At 39.8% G+C, this 12,096-nt stretch overlaps 1 protein-coding gene across 14 annotated transcripts in view; it reads left to right on the plus strand.

Moving 5' to 3' along the window:
- Positions 1–12,096, plus strand: part of SAP130 (Sin3A associated protein 130) — a 78,448-nt gene that overhangs the window by 12,320 nt on the left and 54,032 nt on the right. For 10 of the 14 annotated variants that reach the window (XM_087435004.1, XM_087435001.1, XM_087435005.1 and 7 more), the window contains 5 exons: positions 368–492; positions 1,378–1,502; positions 11,034–11,193; positions 11,349–11,439; positions 11,645–11,749. In XM_087435004.1, the coding sequence (XP_087291130.1) occupies positions 368–492; positions 1,378–1,502; positions 11,034–11,193; positions 11,349–11,439; positions 11,645–11,749 (606 nt within the window). The remainder of the gene's footprint in view (positions 1–367; positions 493–1,377; positions 1,503–11,033; positions 11,194–11,348; positions 11,440–11,644; positions 11,750–12,096) is intronic. The other 4 variants (XM_014782523.2, XM_087435006.1, XM_014782524.2 and 1 more) reach the window with 1 other exon arrangement.

The following is a 12,096-nucleotide window of genomic DNA, read 5'->3' on the forward strand; positions in this document are numbered from 1 at the left end:
CGTCTGTTGCCAGTCTTCCTCTATTTTGTATGTGAGCCGCCTCCACAGCATGGCCACCAACAGACAAGTGGTGTGGGTCTGTGCCCAGGAACTGAACGCAGCCCGCTGAAGCAGAGCGCACTGAACTTAACCACTGGGCCACTGGGGCTGGTCCAGTACGGGTTATTAAATTACTAAATCTCAACCCTTGAGTGCACATTTTCTTAATTTTCTCTGTGATGAAATGAGAAGTGCACATAAAGCGCTTCAGCTGAATATTGATATACTAAATTTTAGAAATTATTCTGATATTTCCCTAGGGAATATAATTGGAACTATTTAAATTGAGCCCCATAAGTCATACTGATGAAAAAAATTGTTTTTCTAGGTGCAGCTGCTGCTGCTGTGATGTCCAGTTCTAAAGTAACCACAGTTCTGAGGCCGACTTCCCAATTGCCAAATGCTGCTACAGCTCAACCAGCGGTACAGCACATCATTCACCAACCAATCCAGGCACGTCAAGGTTGTGGGTAGTCAGCCAGCAAGTATTAAGTGCCTACTCTTGAGTTATCACTCTGCTAGGCACTGTGAGAGTCCTTTGACCTCAAATGACTTTTGATCTAGTTGCCAAGCTGTAGGGAAGGTTGAATTGTATACAGAGTCATGTGACTGGTTGTAGGAATTTAGAAGAGAGCTAGTAAGGGAAGGCTTTTTTGTTGGGTTGGGTGTGGTAATGGAGCTTCAGAGAAGTGAAGGGGGACAAAACTATGAACAGTGGCGAGGAAGACAGTGATGGTTATATACGATGTTTAGTAGAGGCTAGCTAAATCTGAGAGATTCTGATTTGGATAGGGGTTTATGAACCCCTGAATGTTCTATGCACATGTGTATGCTTTTTGAGGAAGCCAGTCCATGCCTTTCAAGCTTTCTTCAAGGAAATCTATGGCCTCAGTACTACGTAAGTATAATATATTACTAGATGATACTTGTGGTGTCTCTAAATTCAGAACTCTAGGATGTGGAGTGTAAACTTGATTTTATACACAGCAGAGAGCCACTGAGTTTTTTGAACATAGTAATGTACAAAGAAATGTCTTTGAAAGATTAATCTAGCTGAATTACATACAGGAGGTAGAAATTCAAATTCCCTTAGGGGCCAGACTGGTAATATGTATGAAACAGCTGGGGGTTGTTTAAGACAATAAGGAAGAGTGTTGATTAGGCCATGTCCAGCTTAGAGCTTTCAAAGTAAAATAAATAAAAGACGTTTATTTTTATTTGGATACAAACATACTTATTTGGAGGCCTAAGTTTCAAATTATCCTTTTAGTGTTTGGCTTACTGTCTTTTATTTCGCTTTTTGTTTTAAATGAAATATTTTTTCTCTTCTTTTGGTAGTCTCGTCCACCTGTGACCACCTCTAATACCATCCCTCCTGCTGTGGTAGCAACTGTCTCAGCCACGAGAGCTCAGTCTCCAGTCATTACTACAACAGCAGCACATGCTACTGATTCAGCACTCAGGTATAGTTGGGGGCTTGAAGATAAGCCATCCCGCCATCCTTCCTTCTCTCGCTTCCTTTCCTTCCTTCATTCCTTCATTCAACTCAGTATTTATTGAGTGCTTTTTAAATAAGCCATATAGTGTTTTAGATACTGAGGGTAAAGTAGTGAGCAAACAGAAAGAAATTCCTGTTCTCATAGAGTGTCTATCTTTAGGGGCTAGAGACATACAATAAAAAAAAAATACGTAGTTTTTTAGATGGTGAAAAGTGCTTTGGTGGAAAATTAGGGTGAATGGGATTTGGAGTGACAGGGTAGGCAGTACGGGGACTTACTATTTCATATACGGTGATCAGGGAGGGCTTTTTTGATAATACATTTGAGTAGAAAATTGAAAGATGTGATGAAGTGAGCCAGAGGGCTGTCTGGGATAAGAGCATTCTAGGCAGTGGAAACAGTAAGTGCAAAGGCCCTGAGACAGGAGTATTTTTGTCACACATAAGGAGCAGCAAGAGGCGAATGGTAGGAGAATAGCAAGGGGTTATTTTAGGAGGTAACAGGGTCCCGAGATCACATAGGGCCTTATGAACCATTCTAAGGATATAGACTTTGCTGGGGTGCAGTGGGAAGCCTTAGTGGAGTTTTGAGCAGAGCAGTGCCATGATCTGAAGTTTTAGTTGGATCAGTCTGGTTGCTGGATAGAGGATGCTGTGGAGAAGTGAAGTTGGAAGAAAGATTGTTTAGAAGGGTATGGAGGCTGGCTTGGTGGCGTAGTGGTTAAGTTCACGTGCTCTGCTTTGGTGGCCCGGGGTTCGTGGATTCAGATCCTGGACATGGACCTACACACCGTCATCAAGCTGTGGCGACATCCCGTATAGAAAATAGAGAAAGATTGGCACGGATGTTAGCTCAGGGCCAATCTTCCTCAAGCAAAAAGAGGAAAATTGGCACAGATATCAGTTCAGGGCCAATCTTCCTCAGCAAAAAAAAAAAAAAAAAAAGGCTATGGCAGGAATCCAGGAGAGATGATTGTTGGAGGTGGAAAGACACGGTTAGATTCTGAAGAGAATTTTGAAGATAGTTGACAGGATTCTGGAGGAATTACATAGGGGCTGTGGGAGAATGAGAAGAGTCAGCATAATGCCAGTGCTAGTTGGCCTGTGCAGCTGGGAGGGTGGACTTGCTTTAACTTGAGGTAGAGAACAGTGGGAGGAATAGGTTTGGGGAAGAAATTCCAGACTTTGGTTTTGGGTACTTTAAGGTTGTGCTGACTTCTAAGTACTCAAGTGGAGATGTTGAGATAGGTTGATATATGAGTGGAGTCCAGGGAAGAATTCTGGAGGAAATAAAGGAAGACAATATAGATGGGGAAGAGGTTTATGAGAGAGAAAATGGCTCCCAGTTGAGAGGGCTGTGGGAGAAACAATGTTCTCAGGGGAAAACCAAGATTCATTAGGGCAGAAAGGTAAAGGATGTAGTCAGAGAAGAGGTTGAGGATATAGGGGATTTTGCTAAAGATGGATTATAAATCCAGAGACTACAGTGGAAGGCAAGGGTTGGGTGTTTGAAAAAGGAAAATAGTACAATTAAGAGATTTATGAAGGCATACAGGGGTAAAGTCTGGTTAATGAGGGGTAGTCTCTGATACTTCTTATGAGTGACACGATCAGGGATCAAGACATGATGGTATTTGTCCTCATCCCTGAGCCATGTGGTGGTGGTGAAGCTATGGAAGTTGGGGAAGGCAGTGGCATGTGTGTCGTGCCAGGAGTGCACAGAGTTCCAGTGGTCTTTCTTGATTCTTGCCACTGGTTATAGGGATGCCAGGGAAAGACACTTTGGCAATATAAACAAGAAGTGATTCACTGAACAAAAGCAGGAATAGTAGGCATGGAGAATAGAGCTGTCAGAAACCTAGAGACCGTCCCTAAGACTTGATGACCAGCTGGAAGCAGGGCAGAGTGGTGAGGAAGAGGGAGGAGTGTCAGATGCCTCCTGGGTTTGTTTCTTGCTTGACCAAGTAAATGAAAAGGAAACAAGGGAAAGACAGCAGGTTTTAGAAAGGTTGACTTTTGGGATACTGAGTTTATCTGTGGAACAATTAAGTGGCTGTTGTCAGTGATGGTTGAAGAGATGTCTGTGCCAGAGAGAATGGGTTTAGAGGTCATCAACATGTGGGCTGCAGTGAAAGCTTTGCGGTGTCTGAGTCTATCCAGGGGCAATGAATAGAGTAAGAAGAAGGCCTGGAACAGAACTCAGAAGAATGTAACATTTAACTGCAGAATAGTGCCTAGGACTTACCATTAGCCCTGTCATTTACTAGCTGTGTAGCATTAGGCAAGTTTCTTAACTTCCCTGATCATTAGTCCTCTCTTCAATAAAATGAGGACACTTCACTTTTTGGTAATTGAATATATTGCCTGAGGTACAAAGAGAACAACTGCCCAGCGTAAAACAGACTGTGTGTTGTTCATTTTAACTTTATATTACCTTTAAAAAGTTAACATATTCAGATGGTGTTACAAATTCAAAAGGTATAAATGTGTATACTGTGAAAGCTAGGGTTAAGTTGTATTGTGCTTTTTTTGTTTATTTATTTATTTATTTATTTATTTATTTTGTGAGGAAGATCAGCCCTGAGCTAACATCTGCCAATCCTCCTCTTTTTGCTGAGGAAGACTGGCCCTGGGCTAACATCCATGCCCATCTTCCTCTACGTTATATGGGACACTGCCACAGCATGGCTTGACAAGTGATGCATCAGTGCGCGCCCGGGGTCCGAACCAGCGAACCCCGGGCCGCCGCAGCGGAGCGCGCGCAGTTAACCGCTTGTGCCACCGGGCCGGCCCCAGTTGTATTGTTTTTTAAACCATGTTATCGAAGCATCTGTCTTTTCCAATGTATTGCGTTTTTAATAAAAATGGATATTGAATTTTGTCAGATACACATTCAGCATTTACTCATACAACAAATAACTCCTTGTGTACCTCCTGTGTGCCAGTCACTGCTCTAGGCACCAGAATACACTGGTGCATTCAACAGGCAGAAACTAATGATCAGACGATATTTCTTATATCTAAAACTATGATAAATTCCTAATATGTGACTCCCCTTGAATTCTGGGGATAGAAAGTTTAAACAGGCCAATTTCCATTTTGAAGAAATAGAAAAACATTTCAGAGTACTCTATCCCCCAGAAAAGCACCAGGCCCAGGCGGTTTCGTTGAATTCTGCTAGACTCTCAAAGACCAGATAAACCAATGATAATTAAATTGGTTCAAGGCATAGGAAAAGGACAGATCCCCCCCAAATTTAAGTGGTAAGTCTTACTCCTTCTGTTAAATAGATTCAATCCTGACAGTTTTTGATCATTTTTATTGTTGTTGTTCATTGCTTGGTTGAATGAAATTTGTTCTCTATTGCTTTCTTCAAGAAGGGCTTACAGACCAATATTTTGGGTTTTCACTTGGTCAGAATTGTTTCCCAGATATCCTTATGCATAAACAGTAGTTTGTTTGATAAAGAATTTTTTTGGTTTCTTTATTCTTTCCATGAGTACTTGATAGATATTTTTCCTCTGCCTTCTAGAGCTGAATAATGCTGTACAGAAGTCTCGGGCCAGCCTGATTTTTTTTTAACCCCTTCAAAGTACCTTGAAGTTTCTGCCTGATTGCCTAAGGTTGATTCTTTATCTTGAATTTCAACAGCTTTACTAGGATGTGTTTGGTAATGACCATTATGTATCGTTTTGTTCTGGAACATGATGTGCCTTTTTAATCTGCGGCATAAAACTGTATTTAGGAAAAGTTTTCTTGCATTGTATCTTTATATGTTCTATTCCCTTTTATTTGGAAGGGGCACCCAATTATGTGTTTGTTGGATGTTTTTACATGACTTCCTTACCTAATCCTTTTTAACTATTTTTTCCCCTTTTGACTCTGCTTACTTTTCTCATGATCTTCTCTGTCCCCTACTGAATTTTCAGCATTGTCTTTCATGTTCTGCTTTTAATTTTGCCTTCATGCCTGAAATACCTGAATGGTTTTCTTCTGTTTCTCCTTTAAGCTCTGCCTGTTTATTTTGTCTCCTTCTGCTATCTTGTCATCTCTTCCAGTGAGCTCTTATTGTCTTTGTGTGTTCATTTCCTGGAAGCAGTTATTTCATTGAGTTTCTTCTTCTACTTAATCAAAGCATTTCTAGTGAACTTCCCCCGTTTCTGTCCACCTTTTTTCCTGTAGCATCTTTAAATAGATCTGTGCTGGTTTCTTTCTGACTACTCACCTTTGAATGAATTGAATTTATTCTGGATCAGCTATTTATAGTTGGTTCTCCTTGTAGGCTGGGCTATGTACTGGGTTAGGAGAAATTTTCCTAATAACTCAGGATTCTGTGTTTGAGTTTTTTGGCCGTTACTTCTCTCCTGCCAATGAAGATAGACTGCTCAAAATGGCAAAGTTTCTCTCTTCCCTGGGTCTCACCACACACTGTTTCTCACATGGGGCTTATCTGTGTCTGTGTGATTCCTGATTCATGCTTTGCTTCTTGGATCTTGGAACTGGTCTGAGTCCAGGTCCTGCCTCACTGCCAGCTCCTACTGTTACAAACAAGATTTTGGCTTCCTGTGTCAGAGTATGCTCCTCACTTTGGAGAATTTTACTTTACTGGATTTTATCCTTTAAATCATAGCTGCAGAAATCTTCCCTCCATTGGCTCCTGTGTCCCTGTCTGGTTATCGCTGCCTTTGGCAGTTCTGCTACCTCTTCTGTGGTTTGAGGTTTCAGGTATCTCCTAGTTTTGCCAAAGATGGAGACTGCATTCCTCTTCTTTGTTTTCCTTGTTACTATTCTCTGAGAGGAAAAGGAGAAAATATCAAACTGGCAGTCTCTGCCTGCAGTACTTCTTGTCCTCACTCTAAAGAAGTCAAAGACCCAGCTGAACACTGGGATGGTCACAAGTCCATTTGTTGTAAATTAACCCCATATTTTCTCTATATGTCAAGTTTCTAAATTGGGTCTCTATCCCAGGAGTTGCCTTTGAGGCCATTAAGAAAGTAAACTGATCACTGGGAGAGATGGTACAGTAATTAAGACAACAGACTGGGAAGTACTTTCTAGCTGGCTGACCTTATTTGGGACAGGGGGGAGTTGCCATTATGGACTCGGAGATGTTTTATTTTTTCACTGTGTTTTAATCAAAATCCCTTTCTTTTTCTCTCAGTTGCCCCAAATTTGGCTAGTGAGAGCCCCTGTGAACTGACTCGTGTCCTTTTGATAAGTCCTATTAGTCTTTGAGTGGTTTCTTTCTGGTACATGATAAATCAGGCTCTTTTTTACTTTCCCTGCTTCTGTAGTCTTGAAATCATCCATTTTTCCAAGGATCCTTGGTTCCTTTTAGTGGAGAATGGTGTTTACAGCCCAAGATCTGGGTGCTAGGAGTGTACATGGCTTCTGGGCTGTCATTGCTTTTGGGCTCTTTCTTTGGACAGAGTTAGTCAATATAGTAAAGACAGTCATGTCTTCACACTGAAATCTCCAAAAGAAATTCAGGATTACAGATTTTTTCTTTCTTAGATTTTATATTTGTGTATCTTTCCTCTTACACTGAAAACCCTGTTTCCTAAAGACATTAATATAACTTCTTGGTTTTTTTTTCATCCATAATATACATATTCATCCATAAAAAAATAGTTTCAAAGTAGCAATTCAGAGTCCTAAGCCTGCTTGTCATCAATTAACCCCTTATTTTCTTTGGATTACTACTAACAGTAAGAGTACTGAGTGAGGTTGAAGATTTCTTCACTGTTCTTTTTGTCCTCAGACTAGATCCCACTAAGCAGAGTGGGAATGTGTTCAAGTGGGAAAGTCATTTGAAATGATTCTTTTCTCTGTGGGATAGGTAGTAACATTTTCTTTTTTCTAATTTATATTCACATTTCCAAAACATAAACATACAAAAAGGTATAAAATGAGGAATGTCACTCTCATCTCTGTCCCACAGATGACAGCGTCCCATGTTCCTCTCCCTTTGCTTTCTAAGGTAGCCTGTTATTAGTTTTTTGGTTATCTTTCAAGTGTGTTTATTATAATTTAATGTATAGTTAGGATTATTTGTGTAAACTTGTTTTTAAATTTAGGATTTGCATTTTGATGTAACTTTTAAACATATGAAATATTGATTTGGCTTACAAGTCAAAGTTATATAAAAAGATGGATTCATGAGTACCCCTGTCCCCTCCCAAGTTGCCATCTGCTCTCGGTAGGTCACCATTTTATTATCCTCCGATGTGCCTTCTCAGAGTTTCTTTTTATGAGACTAAGTATAAACACAGATAAACACATTTTCCTTGTTTCCACTTCTTTCTTACAGAAAATACAGCATATTATATTTATATATACTTCATACCTTGCATTTCTCTCTTTAATATATTTTGGAGCATTCTTTTTTTTTTTTTGGCTGCCTGGTACCCCAGCTTATGGATGTGCTGATGGAGATTTTGGCATATGCTATTGCATGTTTATGGTGGTGTACCTTCAAGGTATATTTGTGGAAGTGGTCAAAGAGTAAATGCCTTAATTTCCTCACCTAGAAAATGGCAATAATATTACCTACTTCAGAGACCCTTATGAGTAACTGTATTAATATTTGTAAAGCAATTAAAACATGCCTAGCATGTAATGTGCAATTATATAAATTAACACTTTATTTTTCATTAGAATAAATGAAAATCAAAGATTACTATCGTCCATGCTTTCAAAAACACTTAAAAACATATCTATTTAATATAAGTATTCTTTTTGGGGTATATTTTGTATGAGCTGGACCTCCTAAAATGTGAGCACATTTAAGTTGGAATTGAGAGACCCTTTCCTGGTGAATGTTGGCGTTCTTCTTTGTTACAAAGATCTTCAAAATTGTTTCCATAATTAGGTTCATCCAACCTAAAATTTGTCATTATTTTAATTGTGTATACGTGTATCTCTCGGAATGTTTTTCTTTTTAAATACTGGGAGTGGATGGCTTTCATGGCACAGTACTTGGTGAGCTACGTTGTCAACTATTAAAAATCCAATCTCCAATAGTAGGCTTTCTCTTCAGTGAGTTCCACCAAGTTCCATACTTGCGTCTGTAGCCAGGCTTTCAGCTTTCCTTTGAACTCAAATGATGTGTCGTTGAGTTCTCTTTCTACAGGGAGAAGAACCATCCTTTATTCAGTTTGTAAACTTTATTCACCAGTATCCCACCAGGTCTGATTTTAAAGCATTTTTGAATGAGGATCCTCCTTATGTTGAAACCATTGCTTAGTTTGGACACATGAAGTCCCGATCACATTTTCATCTTTACTTAATCACATTTTCTTCTTCCTAGTTCATTGTTCACATGGTTCCAAAATATAAAAGCATAGTAATGTATGTAGTAAGGAGTATCCCTCTCTCCTCTGTCCCCAGCTACCAAGTTCCTGTGGTTCTTTCCCTTTGCCTTGCCAGGGTAACCCCCAATAGCTTTTTAGTACCTTCCAGTGTTTCTTAAATACAGTCAATTTCAAATGCAATTCTTACTTTTATGCTTTTTTACCCAAAATGTTATTTAATTGATATAATCTTCTTTACTTTTTTTTTCATGTCACAACATATATTGAAAGCTTTCCATTTTAGTACACAGAGAGTGTCATCATTCTCTTAGTAGCAATAAAGTGATCCATTGTATAAATGAATTTGAGGTTGTTTCCAGTACTTTACTGTCATAAATGATATTGCAGTGAATAACCTCATACTTATGTCATTATGCATGTGTGCAAGAATATCTGTAGGATAAATTCCCAAAAGTAATCAGAGGGTATATGAGATTATAATTTTGATAGCTGCTGTTTAATTGTCTTCCTTAGCGTTTATACCAATTTATACTCCCTCCAGAATGTACCTGTTTCCTTATAGCTTGAACAACAGAGTATGCTGTCAATTTTTTGGATTTTTGCCAATCTGATAGGTGAACAAGGACATCTCAGTGTACTTTAAATAAGGGTTTTTTTTTTTTTAAAGCTTTTTTAATTTTTTTTTTTTTTCCCCTAAAGCCGCAGTAGATAGTTGTATGTCATAGTTGTACATCCTTCTAGTTGCTGTATGTGGGACGTGGCCTCAGCGTGGCCAGAGAAGTGGTACGTCGGTGCGCGCCCGGGATCCGAACCCGGGCCGCCAGCAGTGGAGTGCGCGCACTTAACCGCTAAGCCACCGGGCCGGCCCAAGTTTTTTTTTTTTGTAATTTTATTTATTTTTTTCCCCCAAAGCCCCAGTAGATAGTTATACATCATAGTTGCACATCCTTCTAGTTGCTATATGTGAGATGCGGCCTCAGCATGGCTGGAGAAACAGTGCGTCGCTGCGCGCCCGGGATCCGAACCCTGGCCGCCAGCAGCGGAGCACGCGCACTTTACCGCTAAGCCACGGGGCTGGCCCTTAGTGTACTTTAAATTGCATTCCTCTTCCTATGAGTGAGGGTGAGCATCTTTTCTTTGTTAAGGGGCCATTTGTGTTTTCTTGTTAACAAACTGGCTATTCATATCCTCTGCCTGTTTTTTATTTGCCTGTTACTTTTTTCATTGATTTCTAGGAGCTGTTAGTATATTAAGAAGATTACATGTTCATCTCTGAGTCTTTTGACTTTGCTTATAGTGTGTTTTGCTATGTGGGAGGTTTGCTTATTTGTTCACAGAGTTAAATTTATTGATCTTTCATAGCTTTTGGAGTTTGAAAAGCTTTTAATAATTAGAAAGCTCTCCCTCACTCCAAAGTTATAAAAGAATTCTACTGTCTTTTCTTCATGTACTTTTTTATTTTCTGTCATCTTTAATCATTTTTGTATTTATTTTGGTGTACTGTGTGAGGTATGGATCCAATTTTATTTTTTCCAAATGGCTACATAGTCTTCCCAACATCGTTTATTAAGTAGTTAATTCTACCCCCTCTGACTTGAGGTGCCAACTTTGTTATACTGTCAAGTTTTCTTGCCATTGCTGCAATTTTCAGTAGCTTGCTGCCAGTTAATTTGACATGCTGTCTGTCTTGACATCCCTTTCAATCGTTAGGCAATCATACCTAACTTTTTGTCATCTGGTAAGGAATGAGATAAAGTTGGGGTGAGGGTCAGTGCTTCAAGGGTCGTAGGTAAAGCTGCTGTTAATCAAGGTTGTCTGTAATCGTCTGTCCTAACGGTGAGAACCTTAGTGTGTATCTTCAGCTTTGTCCACAAAGGGAAGTGTGTTTGTTATGATAATGCTTACTGGAGATTGTCACTGAGTATTGATTAACTGTAATGACTAGGGATTGATTTATTTGGTTCCTAGTATGCGTTGATACTTTTTAAAATGAGGCTTACAGCAGTTTCAGGAGAGAAACTCACTGGGCCATTTACTTCATTTGTTCAACTGTGGACCTCACAGACCTATGAAGAAACATAACTCTGTGACTATGACATAGTACAAGATGTTAAATGGCCTCCACTGCCTGCATTGTGTCTGGAGACAAGTTATAAATCATAATGTCTTTTCTTTCTTTTCAGTCGGCCAACTTTGTCTATCCAGCATCCACCATCTGCAGCAATTAGTATTCAGCGTCCTGCCCAGTCACGGGATGTGACAACAAGAATCACACTGCCATCTCACCCTGCCTTAGGGACACCAAAACAGCAGCTTCATACCATGGCTCAGGTAAAACAAGAGGTGAAGAACCATCTATATACTCTGTGGGTTAAAACCAGAATTGTGCAAAAGTTGCCAAGAACCTGGCAATATTGAAGGCAGTGATTGCTTTTAAACTGGGTTGAGTGGGAAATAGTCTTGTTTATAACTCTGTGTTGTGGGATTTCTCCCCACAGAAAACTATCTTCAGTACAGGCACACCAGTGGCTGCAGCAACAGTAGCGCCAATCTTGGCAACCAACACCATTCCTTCAGCAACCACGGCCGGTAAGTTGGCAACCTTGCTTTCCTGCCAAGGAAGATTGAGACATAAGCGGTGGGTTAATTTTTCACATTTCAGCTTCAGTCAGAGGAAAAGAATAGGCTAGAAAAACTCTCTTGACTTTTCCCAAGAGCTTTTCTCAGGTTTTTCAGAATCTGTAATGTGTGCCGAGACCATTGTTGAAGAATTTCCTTTTTTCTCCTATTTCAGGATCTGTGTCCCACACGCAAGCTCCCACGAGTACAATTGTTACCATGACAATGCCCTCACATTCATCCCATGCGACTGCAGTGACCACCTCCAACATCCCAGTTGGTAAGTGTCGTGTGGCCTTCAGACGGACGCTTCAGAGGAATTGCTCAGCCCTTCTGACCAGGTCTTCATATAGATGGCTAGCATTGATTTTTTTTTTTTTATTGTTGTTGATTTTCAAAGCAACACTGAATTTAACTTTTAATATTATCTGTCATACAGATTTGGCATTGACAATAGGGGAAAGAAAGAGGATAACAGTTTTTGAGAGCTCAAAGTAAACTTTATTGTAACTCTGCTTTTGACTTCCTCCTTCATCAGACTTGACCTCTTCTCTGTGTACCTTTTAAAGAAATAAGTTAACCTGACTGACATAGTTAGACAAGAACTACAGGAAAAGCAAGAAAGAA

This window comes from Ceratotherium simum, chromosome 9, assembly GCF_057802395.1.
Source record: "Ceratotherium simum simum isolate JZ-2026a chromosome 9, ASM5780239v1, whole genome shotgun sequence".
NCBI classification, from domain to species: domain Eukaryota; kingdom Metazoa; phylum Chordata; class Mammalia; order Perissodactyla; family Rhinocerotidae; genus Ceratotherium; species Ceratotherium simum.